The 20,771-nt window shown below is 41.3% G+C and overlaps 2 protein-coding genes across 12 annotated transcripts in view; both read left to right on the plus strand.

Moving 5' to 3' along the window:
• The window catches only part of RGS6 (regulator of G protein signaling 6), a 542,298-nt gene that overhangs the window by 63,789 nt on the left and 457,738 nt on the right, over positions 1–20,771 (plus strand). The window lies entirely within an intron of this gene.
• LOC118540989 (large ribosomal subunit protein eL34-like) overlaps positions 19,417–20,771 on the plus strand; it is a 73,896-nt gene continuing 72,541 nt past the window's right edge. Inside the window, exons 1-2 of the mRNA XM_078078766.1 lie at positions 19,417–19,442; positions 19,620–19,720. Of these exons, the coding sequence (XP_077934892.1) occupies positions 19,417–19,442; positions 19,620–19,720 (127 nt within the window). The remainder of the gene's footprint in view (positions 19,443–19,619; positions 19,721–20,771) is intronic.

The following is a 20,771-nucleotide window of genomic DNA, read 5'->3' on the forward strand; positions in this document are numbered from 1 at the left end:
GTTACAAAATTAGGGGCATTTATTCTGACTTGCACATTGGTTATCAAGTGGTACGTTTTCACTTTATTCATCGTTTTTTTTTTTCCTAAAGTAAATTTGACCTTTAGATGAGGCATTTCCAAGCATAGCATCCATCATCTACCATTATACTTCTGCTTCATCTGTTAAATGGTAATGTGTCCTCTAAAATATTGATATTAAATTAAGTCGTTCTATATTTGCTCTTAGGAAGAGCTTTGAGGTTATCAAATTTACCAGGCAGGTAGGATATGCAAAAAGAGAAATGCATGGAAAGTGTCCAGCAGGCCAGGGCTCTGCCATGTGTCTGACAAATCTCATTCATCCCTCTAGGCCCTAAATTAAACATCACCTCCCCTGTCCTATTTTCTTGGCTCCCCCAGGGTAAACTGGTGCTGACTTCTCCATATGTTTATTATGGCCCTCATTAAATTTTATTGTAAGTAGTCGTTGATGGCTGTCATTCCATTAAGACCTCCAGATAGAAAATGTGGTAGCCACCCACCAAGATGGTCCCCAGTGATCCTTACCTCTTGGTATTCATGTCCTTGACAAATAAATTATAATGGAAGTGATGATATGTCATTTCCCAGATTAAGTTATAAAGGACTGAGGTTTTGGGGCACGTGGGTGGCTCAGTTGTTGAGCGCCTGACTCTTGATTTTGGCTCAAGTCATGATCTCAGGGTCGGGAAATCAAGCCCCTCCATGGACTCCCTGCTCAGCCAGGAGTCTGCTTCTCTCCCTGTCCCCTGCCCCTCCCCCTACCAGCACTCTCTCTGTCTTTCTATCTCTCAAATAAATAAAATAAATCTTTAAAAAAAAAAAAAAGACTGAGATTTCTGTCTTGGGTTATTTCTTTTAAATCAGTCACTCTATGGAAAACCGGCCGCCATGTTGTAAAGACAGGCAGTGTGTGGGGAGAAGCTTAAGTGGCACAGCTAATAGGAAACAGGCTGGCTGACAACCATGTGAGTGAGCTTAGAAGCAGGTCCTCCCCTTGTTGAGCCTTCAGATACTACGGGCTCTGCTGTCAGCTTGATTGCAACCTCATGAGAGACCCTGAGCCAAAACCCATCTAAATGCCTCCCAATTTCTAACCCTCAGAAACTATGTGAGACAATACATGTTGTGTTAAGTGCTAACTTTGAGGTAACTTACGCAGCAGTAGATAACTAATAAGAATTTGGTACTAGAAGTGGGGTACTGATATAGCAAGAAATGAAAATATGGTAGGGACTTTGAAACTAGGCAATGCACAGTAGAAAAAGCTGGAAGGATTTTGAAGAACATGTTAGCAAAAAGCTTTAAGTGCCATGAGTACACTGTTCACAGAAATTTGGACTCTGAGGAGGCTATCATTGAAGGCTTAAAGGAAAATGAGAATCATATTGGAGACTGGAAAAGGCAGAGTCTTTATTATGTAGTGGCAAAAAATTTAGCAATACTGTCATCTGCAGTAATGTGCAAAGTAGAAAACGTACCTAATGAACTGGGTGATGCAGTTAAGGAGATTTCAAAACAGTGTTGTGCCTTCAGTTTTTTCCCTGTTGCGTATAGTAAAATTGCAAAGACAGAGAAACTGAAGGCAGAACTAGTGAACAAAAAGAGCCAGGACTTGCTGTTTTTGAAGATTCCAGACTCTCCAGATGGCACATGATACTAAAATTAAGAAATGGGTTTTGAGCAAAGATCAAATTTGGGGGCACTTTTAGGAAAACAAGTTCCAAACATGAAGCCAAGGGTGTGACTGTAAAATCTTTTCAAAATCTCAAAAATCAAAGATGGTGTCTCAGAGAACTGTGCAGTCAGCCAAGAGGCCCTCTCAAGAGATAAGGGTTTGCCTTCTAGACCCTCTTGGTCAATGGTAGGGCTCCTTACAAGCTCAAGGACATTGTACCTCAGCAAAAGCTCAAGGTGAGGAAGGACCCATTGCAAAGAGATTTGTGGTACGGCTTCTGTCTAATGGAATGAAGCCTAAAAGGAATCACAGAAAACCTTCAAAGTTTTTGAGAGAGTTACACTTGAAGAGACACCATCAGGTTGAAATAAAAGGGACATAGCACAAAATGAAAAGAGGACTTTGGACCCCCAAGTATCACGAGTAGGAAGCAGGCAGAGAAAACTACTCAGGTGCAAACACTTGTTACCTTTCATGAAAATGGAAGGACCACCAGGAGGCCCAAACCTAGAGTCCAGAGAGTGGAGTTAAGAGCCATAGAGAGTTATGGCCTCAGCAAGGAACTCACATGTGCTTGGCAGGATTCCAGAATTGCTAGCCCATGCTTCCTATTCCCCCCTTTGTGGGCAGGAGTGTTTATAGTGGTTATCCTCTGCTGTCCCACTGTTGTGTGCTGAGTGTGTGGGGACAGATAACTGGTTGCTTTGGTTGCACACGTCTTAGACATTGAGAGGAACTGTAGTCAGTGAGGTGTATGTTAGGGACTACACCCAATGAACCTCATCCGTGCCTAGACCTGATTTAGGCAATAAGAGTCTGGACTGGGAGCTGATTCTGGGGTTCGATGAGACTTTTAGGGACTGTGGGAGAGGTTAGCGTATATTGTACGTAGGACAGATGGAAATCATTGGAAGCCTGAAGGTGACTGTGGTAGCCAACCTCTAAGATAGCCCCCATTAATCCCTGGTTCTTGGCATTCAGAGTTGTTAATTCCCTCCCAAACCCACATTGTGCTAGGGTTGGTCTTTGTGACCAATAACAGAAGCGGTGGTATGTCACTTTGAGATAAGTTTATTAGAGCTTCCATTGGGGGGTGCTCTCATTCTCTTGCTGTCTTGGATTGCTCACTGTGGGATACACTGTATGTTGAGGACATTCAGGCATCCTTGTGGAGAGAACCACCTGGTGAAGAACTTCCAGCCTATAGCCACATAAGTGAACTTTCTTATAAGTGTACCTTCCAGCTCCAGTCAAGGCTTCAAATGATGGAGCCCCAGCCAACTGCTTGACTGCAACTTCATGAGACACCATGTAGAAAGGAATTAACATAGCAGACCCAAGACTGCTATCCTTAGAAAGGCCTGCTTGCAAGATTGGCTCTTGGCTGGCATCTGGGAACTTGGATTTAGGGAAGGTTCCCACCATTCTCTAATGATGAGTGGTTGACATTGCCTAAAGTGTGCAAACAATATTATTTATGGTGAACACCTGCTTTTATCTGTGAGTCTGGAATTTTGGTATGTGCTAGGCAGAGGGTGCATGCATGAGCAGTCCCCAACAAAACCCTTGGACATTGAGTCTCTAATGAGCTTCCCTGGTAGACAACATTTCACAAATTGTTGTCACAATATGATGCTAGAGGAATTAAGCTTGTCCTGTGTGATTCCATGGGGAGAGGACTCTTGGAAACTTGTGCCGGGTTTCCTATGGACTTCATTCCACGCGCCTTTTCCCTTAGTTGATTTTTGCTTTATATCCCTTTGCTGTCATCAAAGCCACAAGTGATACCATATGTATGTGAATCCTCCTAGTGATCACTGAACCTGGAGGTGTTCTTGGGGATGCTCAACACAAAGACCCAGAGCAAGAACCACCTACTCAGAAACTGAGATAACAATTGTTTATTTTAAGACACTGAGTTTTAGAGCAACAGATAATACATGAAGCCAATTATTTCTCTCTCCCCCCAGCGTTTAGCTTAGTGTCTAGAACATAGGTGTTAAGTATTTGTTGAGTGAATTAATACTTCTGCCTTTGAAGAATTTTACAGTCCATCTGGTGCCTTTGCAGGAGAAATCTAAATCCTTGCCTATTACTATGAAGCTGGCTTATCTTCCCTTTCTTTTGTCTGGAAGAACCAGTCCCAGGGGCAGCAGCCTGTCTTACCATTATCAGATTCTGCCGTCTTCCTTTTTGGATGAGGTTCATGTGTATAGGAATTAGTGTATGACCATGCTTCTCTGTTACTTCTTAGTTTCCTTGTTTTTTTTTTTTTTGTTTTTTTTTCTCTTCTATGCCTTGGTGATGACAGCTATTCTTACCATTGGAAGAAAACCTTCTTCCTGCTGAAAAATTAATTACCAAATGTTTCAGGGCCTTATAAGATATTAATATTTCTCTCTTGAGTCTTGCCTCTTATTCTGTCAAATGATTGCCTTGACAAATGACCGTTTTTGTTTTACATTGTCCCCTCCTTGGCACACTGTCTTGAAATAGACTTATATACAAAGATAGCAACCATTCAGGCTAAGATAACCTTAATGTGGGAGAAAAACCCAGAATATATACTAGAAGTAGACTTCCTGGATTTATCTACAGTTTCTGAAAGAAGTGTTTTAATCAAAAGGTTGTGTCTATGCTTGTGTATAGATGTGTGCATGTGCACACAAACTCACACACACACATACTCATCCCAAGTTGATTTCTGTGACCTACCATTTGGTAGTTAACAGAATATTTTCCCTCCCTTCAAGTTTATTCCAGTCATAGCAGATGACCTTGATTCCTATTTTCCTGATAATCTCAAGGTGATCTAATAGGAGTTCTCTGATTAGATCTCCTCTTCCTTAATTAAAAAAAATATTCTCCCTCTTTTAACAAAAAATCTATCCTTCTTTCAAAGGGTCCTCTCTACAGTCTTTCCTCCTTCTACTTGAGCATTATTTTATCTCTGATTCTGCTTTATAGTTTTGCATTTTCTTTTTTCCTCTTTTACCAGTTTCAATAAGGATGCTCAGGTTTCTCTAACTCTAAATAGAACAACCACCCTTTTCTTTGCCTTGCTTTCTTTTGGAACTGTAATTCTGTGTACTTCCTTTTCTTTGTTGCCAAGCTTCTCAAGATTAGTCATTTCTGCTGGCTGCCTCACTTCCTTATCATTCACTCACTGCTTAACACTTAAAACCCACTGTGTTACCCTTTCCTCTCTGAAATTCCCCTCCAAGGTATTTTTATGACTGTGTCTATTAACCCTCTGCCCCCCACACCCTGCAAACAGGTTGTTTACCTTACTGAAGCATTTATTACTGTTGTTGTTACCTTCTTTGAAACTACTTTTTCTTTATTTGATGTATGGGATTTTTGTCTTGGTTCTCATCCTATCTTTTATAGCTATATTTCTGATTATTGACTAATGGACCAATCAATCAAGACTTATCCAAGCTGGAAGAAATTGGTTTCTGGAACGAATGGTCCATTTCCAAAAGTCCTGTTCTCTTCCCAGAATTTTTAACTCCCAGGGGTTCAGTTGCTCACCTAGAGTATGAGATCATTGCATCTGAATGTGCCATCTAGGTACTGTTTTTGGCAGTCTTGTTTATTCCATTTGGATATGACTCCAAAGTTCTACATTTCAAGACTCATATTTCAACCAGAAGGTGAACATATCAACCTAACTGTACCTTGATCTCATCAAATTCTAACTAAAACCAAAATTTTCATTTTCCTTCCTCTCCAGATAGCTTCTTACGACCTCTCTATTTTTATTTGATTCTAGGATAGGAATCGTGTTTTTTTCTTCTCTTCGACCCTTGTGTCCAAGTAATCCTCAAGTCCTGTATGATATTTCCTCTGTTTGATATCTTTCTATTCCCAGTCCCACTACAGCTGTCTCCTAGCTCCTGCCTTTGTCTCCTGTCCTACTTTCAGTCCCATATACATGGGACCAATGGCTCTTTTGAAAGTGAAATCCTCACCCCATCATGGCACCATCTGGAACTCATCCATTTCTGACAAATAAAGGGTAAATGCCTCTCTTCTCTTCCTCCCCTATGCCCACTGCACCCTCGTAGCTGCCCTGGCTCTCCTCCTATATTTTGCTCATGATTTTCCCTTGAATTAGGTTATGTGAGTAGAATCCAGCTTGGCAGGCAATTCTGGAGATCAAACAAAAAACCGGGAGTTTGGAGGAAATGCCTATTTGTTAAGAAACATGTACATGCATGTCATTTTTGCCCATTGAAGTCATCCTCACCTTTAAGCTTCATCTCGAGTTTGCAGCTTTTTCCATGAAGGCTTTCCTGCTTTCCCAGTGATGGCCCCCACCTTCTTCTGCATTACATTGTGCTTTATTTCCAGGGCTCCAATGCTACAGAGTGTTTATGCTCTGTTGGCACTCAGGGTTTATGCATGATAATCCAATAGGATATGAAAAAAAAGATAGTAGAATTACTCTTCATTTTTAAATTTTTTTACTACTCATTTTTTTACTGTGGTAAAATATACATAACATAAAATTTATCATTTTACCTGTTTTTAAGTGTACAGTTCTGTAGCATTACGTGCCTGTCCTATATTGCTGTGCTGCCGTCACCACCATCCATCTCCAGAACTTTTGCATCTTCTCTGACTGGAACTCTTACCCATTAGACACTACCTTTTAAGATTTTTGTTTTGATGGGGGCACCTGGGTGGCTCAGTCGTTAAGCATCTGCCTTCGGCTCAGGTCATGATCCCGGGGTCCTGGGATCGAGCCCCGCATCGGGCTCCCTGCTCTGCGGGAAGCCTGCTTCTCCCTCTCCCTCTCCCCCTGCTTGTGTTCCCTCTCTCACTGTGTCTCTGTCAAATAAATAAATAAAATCTTTTTAAAAAAAATAATTTCTGTTTTGATGGACATTTAAAATGTATATAAAGTTAGAGAGTCTATGTATTTTCAGAATAATGAAATTTTGATGTATTGGAAGTACATGCTCAAATTTTTAAGTGACTGAGGAACACAATCAAAAGATTTAGAGGTTAATAATGGTTATGTGTCACTAGGCATTTTATAAATATTCTTTGATATTAATTTTGGCTGTAAGCTACTGACTGACACCTGTCATTTATTTATTTTTATTTATTTATTTTTTTAAAGATTTTTATTTATTTGACAGAGAGACAGCGAGAAAGGGAACACAGGCAGGGGGAGTGGGAGAGGGAGAAGCAGGCTTCCCGCTGAGCAGGGAGCCCGATGTGGGGCTCGATCCCAGGACCCTGGGATCATGACCTGGACGCTTAACGACTGAGCCACCCAGGTGCCCCTGACACCTGTCATTTAATTATTAGATGGGTTTCTGCTTTGTAGAGAAAAAATTTTAAATAGACAAACAAAAATTAATAAATTAAAATCACCTATCATAAGACAACTCCTATATAAAATTCTATTGTATATTCCTTTCAGCTAGTTTTCTATGCATACAGATATGATTTTCTTTTAAAAAGGAAGGGTCATGTTCTATTATTTTTGTAAATTGTGTACACTGTTCTTTGCACTTTGAAGATTGTCATGACTGTTTCTTTTGATACTAAACATTCTTTTTCCCTATATTTTAATGGCTTTATCTTATGAAAGTATAAAAATAATTGATTTAAATACCCTAATTCCTGTGCTGTTGGATTTTTAGGCTCCTCTGTTTTTTTAATTCCTCTTTTTGCTATTTAAACAGTTCTGTAAAACAGATGCTATTAACCATGTCTTATATACCTGTGATATTTCTTTAGGCAAAATCCCTGCGATTTGCATGTTTCTTGAAGAGTTGTGGTTTTACTGCCATCTTTTCTGTCTGGGTCTGAGGCAATTTTGTGTTCCCAGGTTGCAGTGAGGATTAAATGAGTTAAGTGGAAAATACTTAACAGTGCTTGGCATAGAGTAAGCAAACAATAAATTTTGGCATTTTTTTCTAGTGTATGTCCCCTGTCAAGTAAGCCAAGTTAATCATCAAGTAGCTCCTGTAAAATAAAGCATGGTTATATTCCTCAGGAAGATGAATTACATATTAATGACTTCATTTTATCAGTTCTCCTAAGTAGGGACCGTGAACATAGCAATCTCAATGTGTCGTCGTTTGTAGGGACAGAGTGTAATCTTGTAGATTTGAAAGCTTAATAGGAGCCCTTTCGTAGGTAGATTTATATGGAGACAAATGAAGGGGAAATTAGTCTTGTTAGAGGATATTAGTCATTTGTGGGGGGAACAGCGTGGTTAATTTCCAGACACTTGATGAGGGCAGGGATGTGGCTTCTTTCAGTTCACCATTTGTATACCAGTCTAGCATTTGGCCATAGCAGGCACTCAATAAATATTTGTGAAATAAATAAATATTTATAAATAACCATGTCTACGCGTCATTGAACGTATTGCCACGTATGTTGTAAACATAATGAAGGCTTCGTATAATGCACTGACAGTTGACAATGGAACTCTTGTCTGCAGAGTGGGCTGGAGGCTTTCAGGATTTTCTCCTGATTCTTACAGGATTGGAGAGTGAGCAGATTCAGAAATGCTGCAGGCGGCTGTCGCTTCTGTTGAACGCCCCGCTCTATGCTGGTCAGGTTCTCTGAGTCCTCCGCTGTTCCTGCGTGGGAGCTCGCTCTGTCCTTACCGCAGCTGCTGGGGCTGATCTCACTAGGAAAATAGTGTTTCCTTTCTGCCCACCCATGAGGTTCGGTGTTTGATTAACATGTTTCCCATTTCCTGAGCGAAATACATAGGTCAATCCCCCTTGGATGAGGTGAGGATCTGCCATCATTTTACAAGCACTGGGTGGGCCTGGTGTCGAACCACAGGCTCTTTGTGAGGATGTGGTATCATTTGTAACCCTGGCACCAGCTTCCAGTCCGAGGGCATTCTCTCTGCACTGTGTCGACTCCCACATTGGAGAACATTGACAGTCATGAGAGGAATGACTTAGTTGCTGCTGAATTAAAAAAAAAAAGTCAGACTTACAGTATAAATGGATTTTACTCTTTTCAAAGTAGTGACCTTAGGATAGATGTAATCCTTTGATGCTTCCATTGATGTTGCTATTGCCCCGAACGTTCCTGGAATCCTTTTTAAGTTGCCTTCAGAGCTATGAATATGAAATATTCACATTCTTGTGAATATTTTTGAGTTGGACAAATATTCATTCTCTGTAGGAAGCTTTGATTTTTGGAAGGAGGAAAGCGCCAGAGGCGTTGAGTCCGGCTTCTGAAGTGCGTGCTGAGGGCTGGGAATACTGGTTCTGTCCAAGGCAAAGCAGGGTTTTAGACATCTTGTAATTATGTCATGGGACTTACAGGTGTGTTCCGAACATGACTTCTTTTGTAAAATAATGTTTCAAATTATAAAATACGTCAAGCCTAGAGAACACTACGGGACACTGTTTGACAGGCATGCTCCCAGCACTGACGTTAAACGGAGGCTAATGTTCTGCTGTATTTGTTGGCCTGTGTTCTTTCGTCTTTCTCTCCTCCCCTGTTCTTTCTTTGACAGAAGATCTTGCAGGTACTCCTGAAACGCTGTCCTTCCCCACGCCCACTGCCCACCCTCCTTCCCTCTACAGTCACCCCTCCGCCGGAGTCGCTGTGCTTCATTCCCACATGTTTATGCCTTTTGGAGGGAGTGCTTTAAAATGTACACAACTTGTATTTTACTGTATGTATCCCTCTGACATCGTTTTTGAGATGTATCCATGTTGATTTGTTTTAATTGCTTTATACGAATAAATTAGTTTATTCGTCCACTCACCTAAGAGAAGGTTAAGATGATTCCACCCTTTTGCTGTTGCAGATCGTGCTGCAGTGAACATCTGTGTGCATATCTGCCTAGGAATACGTGCTAGGGATCGTCTGGCAAGTACCTGTAGGAGAAATCCCTAGTTCTAGAATATGCACATCTTCAATTCAGTGGATGTTTCCAAGCTGCTCTCCACAGCAATTGTAATTATGTTCCCATTTGCAGTTACTGTTTCCCTGCATTCTCTTGATTTATCACATTTTAAATATTTGCCTATTTGATTGTCACGCAATTGTATCTCCTTATTTTAGCTCGCATTTCTCTGCTCACTAGTGTGGTAGAGCATCTTGTCATCTGTTTGGTGGCCACCCGAGTTTCTTCATTTGTGAATTGTCCATTCATACTGCCATTGGCCTTTTTATTAATGATTTATAAGAATCATTTATATTCTAGATATTAATTCTTTGTCAGTTTGATGGGCTACAAATAACTTCGCCTAGTCTGTGGTTTATGTTTTTACTTTTTATTGATGTCCTTTATTCAACAGCAATGCTAAATTTTAATAGAGTATATTAATTTCTTTTGTGTGTGTGTGTGTCTTGTTTATGAAGTCCTCCTCTACCCTAATCTTATAAAAATATTTCTTATACCTTCTTTTAAAAAGTTTTGAAATGTAGTGTTTTACAGTGACTTAGAATTAATTTTTGTGTATTAGTATGACATTGGACTTTACTCTTTTTCCATATGGGTGCCAGTTGTCTCAGTTCTACACATTGAATCTTTTCAGTGCTGTCAGATACCACATTCCCGTATGTATGTGAATGTGTTCTGTGGCTCTGTGTTCTTTGTGAAGGGTGTGTTTGTCTACTCTGCCCCAGCTGCTCTTTTACTTACTTTGGGCTTAAGTTCCACCTTCAGAATTGCTTTGACTACACCAGACTCTTTACACCTTCAAATGTATTTTCAGACTGTAGAGGCCTCGTTTTGCTTTTGTTGGAATTACTCAGACGTTTTATAGATACATGGTGAGAATTTATCCTCTTATGATACTGAGTCTTCTCATCCACAAATATAGACTAGTTGTGTTTGTTTAGTTCTTTCAATAGAATTTCATTATTTTTGCCATACTTCTTACATATCTTTGTTAATGTATTCCTAAGTATCCCATAGTTTATATTGCTCTTGTTAATGGCATTGTTTATTATCCCTTCCTATTGTTGCTGGTATATAGGAACAATATTTGTTTTTATATACCTTGCTGAATTCTCATGAATTTTCATGTTTTACTGTAGACACTCTTACATTTCCTATGTAGACAGATATGTAATCTTTCGATAATGACAGGCCTTTCCCCCCCCCTAAGTTGCATGACTAAAGGAAAACTGTCTCTCTACTTGGAACATTTCTGACACCAAATGTACAGGTTTTCCCCACATTACATTCTCTAATTTTTTTGCAGACACAAACTGGATGTCCTACAATTTAGTTCAATTCTGACATTACCACGTGTTAAAGGATTCAGTCCCGCAAGACCACCCCCCACTTCAGACACCAATCACAACTCTGGGTCTCCCGTACTTCTAACTGACTGGCTATAAATTGGAGCACCTATTGATGTAGGAAAGATGTTAGGGTTTGGAGCCAATGGCCAAGAAAGAATTCCTGAGACATCTTTGGTGCAAAAAGTGGTTTTCTTAAAGCATGGGGACAGGACCTGTGGCCAGAAAAAGCTGCACTGGGGTTGTGAGGAGTGGCTGGTTATATACTTTCAAGTTGGGGGAGTAGGGGGTTAGGGAGAGTGTAAGTCTCTAAAGAATTTTAGAAGCAAGGTTTCCAGGAGCTTGAGGGGGCTAGCTATTGTTAGGAAAAAGTCATTTATTACTGTCTAGTAAACCCTTAGTCATGAGACCCCTCAGATGTATATCAGTGGGCCATATGCTTGGGGGATGATTGCCAACATATATCTTGGGGGGAGGTAGAGATGAAGTTTCCAAAGGAATTTTTATATGTTAAAGTAGATTCACAGGATCCTGAGGGTCAGGCTAAGATTGCCTTTTGCCCTTAACAAAGTATTAACATCGAGGCAGCTGAGTTCCTAGAGGAATGTCACTCTCCCTGTTCCAAGGACTTGTCAGTGGGCTGTAAGTAGTAAGGAAATTTAATTTTTATCTTTTGCCTTTGTTTCCCACATCACCTATGATCCCTTCCTCAGGTGTGATAATTTGCTAGAATGGCTCGCAGAACTCAGGAAAGTGCTTTACTTACTATTACTGGCTTATTGTAAAGGATACAACTCAGGAACAGCCAAATGGAAGTGATGCATAGGGCAAGGTATGGGGGTGGGGGTGAATGGAGCTTCCACGCCCTGTCTAGGTGCACCACTCTCTTGGCATCTCCATGTACTTGCCAACCCAGAAGCTCTTCAAACTCCATAATTTTGGTTTTTTTTTTTTTTTTGGAGGTTCCACTACATAGGCATGATTGGTTAAATCATTGGCAATTGCTGATTGAACTGCTGATTGAACTCAACTCCAGCCCCTCTCCCCTCCCCACTGGTAACCAGGATCATTCCTCAGGAGTCATTTCATTAGCATAAACTTAGGTATGGTTCAAAGGGGCTGATTATGAATAACAAAAGATACTACTCTTAAAAATTCCAAGGGTTTTAGGAGCTCTGTGCCAGGAACCAAAAACAAAGACAAGTATAAATTTTTTATTACATCACAATATCACAGTGACTTTCACTTATTTTTCTTGTATTAAGGTGCTGGCCTGTATTTTTAATACACCGCCTTTATAAATAAAGTTTTATTGAAACACAGCCACACTCATTTGGTCTATGGCTCATTTTGCATTACAGTGGCAGAAATTGACTAGTTTGGATGGCAAATTTCTAGTTTGCAAAGCCTAAAGTATTTGCTATCAGACCCTTTACATAACATTTCCTGAGGAGTGACAGAACCTTCTTGTCTTATTCCTCATTTTAAAAGGAGAGCTTGTAATGCTGTACCATTAGGAATGATGTGCCTATAGATTGGTTGATGTGTGTTCTTTATTGGATTAAGAAAATGTCCTTCTGGTCTTAGATTTGTAAGAAGTGTTTTCTTGTTTGTTTTGTTTTGTTATTTTAAAAAATCATGAATGAATATTGAATTTTATCAAATGTGCTTTTAGCATCTAAGAAGATTTGTTTTTCTCTCCTCTTAAACATACTTAATTATATTCTCTTTTAGATTATTCTATTTCCAGTTCTTGGAGCTAGAATTCTCTTGTTTAATGTGCTTCTGTAACTTGTAAGCTTAGTGGGCCTGATTTTTCTGTGGGAATTGTCTGGGTCATGGGTCATGGGAGTTTTTGCTCTAGATTTTCCTTGCCTCTTTTGGCCTAGACCAATTGTTATGTTAATTTCTCAGGTTGGGCATTTTTGGACCATGCAGGTAGCCTAAAATTGTACCCCAGAAACAGAGATCTGGGGTTTAGATTTTGCAGGGAGCTTTTTGTCCTCCTTTCCTGATGTTAAACAGAGACTTATGAGCGGTCTGAGTTGGGGGGAGAATGCTTTTCAGCCCATTTTCCCCGTGCTTACAACTCTTTGTGGGGCCTTCCTTAGGGCAGCAGCAAGAATTCTACCTTGGGCAGGCCCTTTGGGCTTTGCTTCTGGTCCCTATGTGCTAGTTGACATCTAAACCCTTGCTTTTCCTGGATCGATACTTGTTCTACGCCATCTTCTTCCCCATGACTTCCCTTACCCCTGGGGGAAGCTGCCCAGTTGATTCCTCTGCTTACTTCTGCTTTTCTGTTGCTGCTTCATTTCTGGCACCTGTTAATTTCTCCTTCATTATTGCAGGTTTAATTATGCATTTAAAAAGCTGGTATTTCCAGGTGCTTGTAGTAGGAATATGTGAATGTGTCATCTTAGCTTACCATGTTGCTGAAATGAGAGTCTGCTCTCTAAATGCAATTTCAGCAATCAAAAAACAAAAGCGAAGCAAAATCCAAGAAAACAAAAAACAAAAAACAAATCTCAAAAACTGGATCCCTAAAGGAACTAACTGTGAGCCAGGCAGCATGCAAGGTGCTTTTCTTTTTTTTTTTTTTTTTTTTTTTAGATTTTTTATTTATTTATTTGAGAGAGAGAGAGTGAGAGAGAGCAAGCACATGAGAGGGGGGAGGGTCAGAGGGAGAAGCAGACTCCCTGCCGAGCAGGGAGCCCGATGCGGGACTTGATCCAGGGACTCCAGGATCATGACCTGAGCCGAAGGCAGTCGCTTAACCAACTGAGCCACCCAGGCGCCCGCAAGGTGCTTTTCTATCAGCTCATATAATTCTTACAAAGTCTTCATAACTCTTTTTAAATGGAAAAGTTAAGTAACCAGCCCAGCAGTCAGCCAGAGGCTGAGCCAAGCAAGGAACTCAGCTTTGTCAGACATTCCTTCCTCTTAAATGGCCCGAACAGTGGTAGCACTGGGTATTAAGTGTGCCCCTTCTCAAAGTGACTGCTGTGAAGGTCAACACTATTTTCTATCTAATGTTCCTAATATATTGACACAATTGTCTCACCTGGTAATTCTAGAGTAGAATCGTGATTGCATTTGTGAGAATTTGCAATTTCAGATAGATTCAAATTAATCTGAAAAGCAGGTTTTTTTAGGGGTTTTCAACAGTTGAAGAAGGAACATGGGTACACTTCCTTTTCAGCATAACAGAGCCTCAGGGAATTAATGGGGACCTGTCATTTCCCGTGTTGGTAAGATTTTGGAGGAATGTATCTTACTCCCAGATCTACTAAGACATGTTTTAAGGATATGTCGTCATGCCTGTGGTTTCTGGAAGGCCACAGAGAGTTGGATTTCTATATCCCCTCTTGGTTTGTTTATTCACATTCTGAAATCAAGGCCTCTATAAAGATGGAGTCTGTGGTCATTATATTTTGTGATTAGGAGATTGCAGATGGCTAACGCTGTAATCTCACTTAATGGTTTGAGGATGGACTCCAGAGCGCTCCACCACCACTCACCCTTGTTCACCATCTAATTTAGCAACATCTAACTTAAATCGAAAGACAGCCCTGGAAATTTTTGCTCAGTGCTTGTAAGAGCATTCTGGAATATTGCACGTTACCTGATGCTTCCTGAGAGGAGGTGCTTGAGCCGTCATGGCCTCTCTGAGCCCTGATCTGTTATGTAGGAGAGGTTGAGAAGTGGTGGAACTTCCCTTCCACCAGCAGCATTGACCTGTTTCACTGTGAAGTTGTGTTAATGACTTTGCCAAAAATTTTCTCAGTGCATGATAGGCATATTTCCTGGAGGAGCTGATCTTGCAATCCCATATATCTGGAGCAGTCAATTATGAATCTGCTAATTTGCTTGAAGTTTGGTCTCCCAGCTAAGTGAGCTCTTGTGAACTTTGCCAGAATCTGGATTTCCAAATGATTTGACAAGAGAAAAAGGAAAGATTGGGCCAAAGAAGCCATCACAGGTCAATTTTGTATAGTTAGAAATTTGCTCAGCCCAAGCTCCTTGCTTTTCTGTTGCCAGAAAATACCCTTTCTTCCCCTTTCGTAGCTGTTAACCTGTCCCAAGGAAAACTAGTTTTGCCTCTTTTTTCTGTTTTCAGCAGTAGCATGTGGAAAAGCCTCCAGCTACCTGGTCTGCGATGTGGCCTCCCTGGGACACATCTCACCTCTCTTCCCTACCCTAAAAAAGGCCCAGCCTTTCTAATCTATATAACCCCAGTGGCTCTATTAATTCTTCTTCCTCTTCCTGGTGGGTAAGTGTGACTTCTCCCAGGTATAGTACTGCCCATCTGTCTTTCCCTTTTTATAATTTTTTTGAGATATTCACCAATAAATGCTAATCTTATTGAATTTGAATGTGTTTTATATGCCATGCACTCTTGAAAACATGTTAATAACAACAGCTAATCTATACTGAGCATCTACTGTGTGCTAGGCACTGCTTTAGCCACAAGGGATATGGAGCAAAAGAAAACAGAGGCTGTCCCCCTTGGAGCATATGTTTTATTGAGCAGGCAGCCAGACAGTAAAACCCACCAGGAAACAAACATATACTGTGTCAGGTAGTTTCATGTGCTCTGCAGAAGGGGTGGAGAGTGACGATGTGTGTAGGGGCTGGTTGGGGAAAGTTTCTGTGATGGAGGGATATTTGGGAAGGGCATCCAAGGGATGGAAGGAGCAAACCCAGTTTGCTTCAGACCTCTTCCTCCCCAAGTCTTGCCGACTTAGAACCTGTCCCATGTGGAACCCCACTCTCCCCTCCCTGTCTCTGCTGGTGGCACTGCTTTCTCCCAGAGCCCAGGCTCTAGGCCTGAAACTGACCCTTCCCTCCTCTTTCCTTATCTAAATCACCAAGTCTCTTTGACTTTTTTTGAAATATGTGTGGCCGCAAACCCTTCATTTCCACTGCCTTTGTGGGAAGGACACTATTGCTTGGTTGAACATGTTGCCATTCCATTTCAGAATTATGGTAACAGCCTCCCAAGTGATCCCTCCCAGCGGATAGGCTCTGTCTTCCTCCGCTCTACTACCACCAATGTGCTGGAACACATAAGCCATCGTTTGAGTGCTGACTCGGTGCCAGCCATGGGATCTTCACAAGGACTTGGTGATGCTGGCATTATTCCCATTCTGCTGAGGAGGAAACAGACTTTCTCATAGTCAGTCGCTCACTGATCCAGTAAGTGGTAAAACCAGGATTTGAACTCCCATCTGACTAAATCCACAGGCCTTTCCCAATCTCAAGCCTGGGCTGCCTCTACCTTGCCATTATGTGTGATCAAGACCCCACTTTGATCTCTTACCTCCTTTGCTCAGAATTCTTTCATGTTTCCCAGCATCTGCAGGGAAATGTCCAAATGTTTTGGAATAGTATTCAAAGGCTTTCATAACTGGGCCATACTCCACCCGTCTTCCAGTTTTACATCTGACTTCCCTCCAGTGACAACCTTTGCTGGGCATACACAAATGTGTTACATAGGTAAATATACCTGGGCTCACAAGGTGAGTACGTTTTCATTCCCTCTGTGTAAACTCACTCTCTCTTCATGCCCCGGCTCAGACTTACCTCCTCTCAACCTGGATCCATCTCTACCTCGAGCCTCCACTCAGTTAGAAGGGGTGTCCTGCCTGTTCTAGGCCAGTCCCAACTTCAGATGCCAGGCCATCCCCCGAGCACCTATAGCCCTCCCAGTCCTGATCACCAACCTGCCATCCCCACTAATTTCCTTAGTACTTTTTCACATGTGATCCTAAAATACCGAGAAAACTTATGCATACAAAATGAGTGTAACTTTTCTAAGTAAGGGCCTCCGGAGATATATACTTATTTCACTGAAGCTTCTCAGAGCTCAAAATACATTTGGAGGAGCTCCCTTTCTAAATTGCCTCCCAGCTACCCAAGAAAGTCAATTTCCTTCTTTAATAGCTACGACTCATTTTTGGACTCATGATGACATGAACCCCGTTCAGTCACCTATCTGAGTCATCAGTAGGGACTCCATTTGAAATTTGACTATTTCCCTAAATCAAATTTATCCTCAAGGGATTAAAACTAGATATTCACTAGAACGTGCTACGGGAAATTCTGAAATAAGAGTTCTGAAAATGTCTGCTTAAAATGTCAGGGGATGAAACTGGGAGAAAGGCAGGACCAGAATGTTCCTTTTATTTCTTAATCCATTGTCTTTCACTTGTCTGTTTCTTAGCAGAAGGAGAGGGAGAAAGGGAATCGTGGAGATGAAAAGGGAAACATTCCCAGGCAGGTTGAGTCATGGGAAGCAGTTAAACCATACAAAAAAGAAAATGAACAACATTCCCCTCCAAATCCAAGCCTTCCTCACGGGAGGATTGGGCAAGAAATTTCATTTTGAACATGGAATGAGACCCGTTCCTGGTACAGCTGTAAGGATGGATAATAGAGGCAGGAGGAATGAGGTGGAAAGGCCTTGGTGCACTCAAGCAAAGGAGTGCCATTTATTTGCAAGCAATTCTCCTGAGGTGAGGGAGGTTGGGAGGTCAGAGCTTGGTCCAAGTTAGAGCAGGATCTTGATCTCTGCTGTTCTGGCTACATGCACCTGCATTACTCAGGTGCTGTCTTGATCATGTGCTCATTGAAAGCTGCCACTGAATCTTTTTTTTTTTTAATTTGAATTCAATTAGCCATATATAATACATCAATAGTTTCAGATGTAGAGTTCAGCGATTCATCAGTTGCATGTAACACCCAGTGCTCTTCACATCATGTGCCCTCCTTAATGCCCATCACCCAGTTACCCATCCCACCACCCACCTCCCCTCCAGCAACCCTCAGTTTGTTTCCTATAGTTAAGAGTCTCTCATGGTTTTTCTCCCTCTCTGATGACTTCCCATTCAGTTTTTCTCCCTTCCCCTATGATCCTTTGTGTTGTTTCTTATATTCCACATATGAGTGAAACCATATAATTGTCTCTGATTGACTTACTTTGCTCAGCATAATACCCTTCAATTCCATCCACGTTGAAGTAAGTGGTAAGTATTCATTCTTTCTGATGGCTGAGTAATATTCCATTATATATGTACATATATATATACACACACACACACACACACACACACACCCCACATCTTTATCCATTCACCTCTCGATGGACATCTCAGCCCTTTCCACAGTTTGGCTATTGTGGACATTGCTTTTATAAACATTGGGGTGCAGGTGCCCCTTCAGATCACTACATTTGTATCTTTGGGGTAAATACCCAGTAGTGCAATTGCTGGGTCATAGGGTAGCTCTATTTTTAACTTCTTGAGGAACCTCCATACTGTTTTCCAGAGTGGCTGTACCAGCTTGCATTCTCACCAACAGTATAAGAGTGTTCCCCTTTCTCTGCATCCCCGCCAACATTTGTTGTTTCCTGACTTGTTAATTCTGACTGGTGTGAGGGGGTATCTAATTGTGGTTTTGATTTGTAGTTCCCTGATGCCTAGTGATGTTGAGCATTTTTTCATGTGTCTGTTGGCCATTTGTATGTCTTCTTTGGAGAAATGTCTGTTCATGTCTCTGTCCATTTCTTGACTGGATTATTTCTTTTTGGGTGTTGAGTTTGATAAGTTCTTTATAGATCTTGAATACTAGCCCTTTGTGTGTAGTGTCATTTGCAAAAATCTTCTCCCATTCCATGTGTTGCCTTTTTATTTTGTTGACTATTTCCTTTGCTGTGCAGAAGCTTTTTATCTTGATGAAGTCCCAAGAGTTCATTTTTGCCTTTGTTTCCCTTGCCTTTGGAGAAGTGTCTCACAAGAAGTTGCTGCGGCCGAGGTCACAGAGTTGTTGACTGTGTTCTCCTCTAGGATTTTGATGGATTCCTGTCTCACATTTAGGTCTTTCATCCATTTTGAGTTTATTTTTGTGTGTGGTGTAAGGAAATGGTCCAGTTTCATTCTTCTGCATGTGGCTGTCCAATTTTCCCAACACCATTTGTTGAAGAAACCGTTTTTTTTTTCCATTGGACATTCTTTCCTGCTTTGTCGAAGATTAGTTGACCATAGAGTTGAGGGTCCATTTCTGGGCTCTCTATTCTGTTCCATTATCTATGTGTCTGTTTTTATGTCAGTACCATACTGTCTTGATGATTACAGCTTTGTAATAGAGCTTGAAGTCCGGAAAGCTGCCACTGAATCTTATTCTTCTTTGTACATCCAGCACTTAGCACTTGTCTGGTGTGTAATAAGGACTTAGTAAATATTTTCTGAATGAATAAATAACAAATAATGAATGAATTGCTAGAAGAAATCCAGAGGCTAATTTTGCCCTGTCGTTTCTGATAGCAGCCACTAGGTGGTGCCTTCCTGAGAGCAGGAGGGAATGAAGTCTTGACTTTCAGTGGATAACCTGAGAGAACCCTTAGGTCTTTCCCAGAACCCTCACTGGAACGCATGCCCTCCAGCAATTCACCATACTTTCTTATTCCTGATGTTGAATGTGCATACAGAATTCAGGTATGTGGCTAGCCCTGGCTTTCTTTACTTGGGTCAATTTCACAGGAGACCCATAAGAATCCTTTAGAAGGTTTTAATTTATGGCTCAACTTTGGGATGTGGAACCAGTTCTACCCCAGGCCTGCACTGAGTCAAGTGGGTTCCCATTGTTCCTGATTATCCCCTGTTCTCCAAAAGAACTCATACTCCTATTGATCCTGTACTTTCTCCGAAACTCTTTTCCAAAGTCACTGATAGCCTTATACTCAACTTTGGCAGCCTGTGGATTGAAGTGTTGGGTAACCCTGCATATTTTAAGCTGCTCCCTGATGAGTACCTGCTCTGTGCCTATGACTTATATGTTGAAATTCTCAGAGCAGTTTCATAAGATGGGCATAAATCAGCTCAGTAGGCTTAGGCAGCTTTCCCAGAGTGACACAACTAGTAAGTGGGAGAGAGAAGATTCAAACCCAGGGCCATCTCCCCACAGGCCTTACTGTGGTCTTTATTACATTTCACACAGAGCACGGTTTAATATATCTGTATTAATGAGATCCAGGGACAATAATGATATAATAAAATTCAGATAATGTGAAACAATGTCTTGTAGAGGGAGTATAGTTCACTATCAGTGTGAGCAGATACACTCCGCTCTTGTCAGTTTTCAGACAGTTACAAAGGGATAAATACTCAGCCTGAGGCTCCTTTGTGACCATAAACCTAATTAAAGGTACTAGAGATTTTGATTGGTAAGAGCTGGGGGCAATACTGCTGAGTGAAATGCTGTGTGTATGTGTATGTGTGTGTGAGAGAGAGAGAGAGAGAGAGAGAGAATGTTAAATCTTATGAAGACCTAGAAAACTATCATTTTTGCTGGGACTGGACTTGGGCAAAGCAACAGCATAGATGGACTTTACCTTGACACTCAAGGCCTGTAGAGTCCTCTGCCCCAGCAGGTCCAGTTCAGTGTCTGAGTGTCCCTTTAAAACTTATCCTTTGTCTTGCTGTTGTCGGGTTTCTGCTATATGAGTTAGTTAGACAGGGTTAGTCAAATAAGTAGATCAGCATAGCACACTTGCTAAATAGTGTTTCTTTTGGGAAAAAATGATTTAACTCAGTTAACATATCTGCAGGCTTGGGAGATGCTAATGCTGGGAACATCAGGAGGAGTTGGCCTGTGTGAGGGGGGGATGAAGGGAGGTGAAACTCCAGGGGGTAATGAGGGCTGTGGTTGCGGGGGTTGGAGGGGGTATGAGAGGATTTGGGGTCAAGAAGACCTCTTGGAGTCTTTATTTCAGACCTTGCTTTGTCCCTTTCCATAGGGCCAGGCCCGAGCATCCTAGATTTTAT

Source organism: Halichoerus grypus, chromosome 8, assembly GCF_964656455.1.
Source record: "Halichoerus grypus chromosome 8, mHalGry1.hap1.1, whole genome shotgun sequence".
Lineage (NCBI taxonomy): Eukaryota > Metazoa > Chordata > Mammalia > Carnivora > Phocidae > Halichoerus > Halichoerus grypus.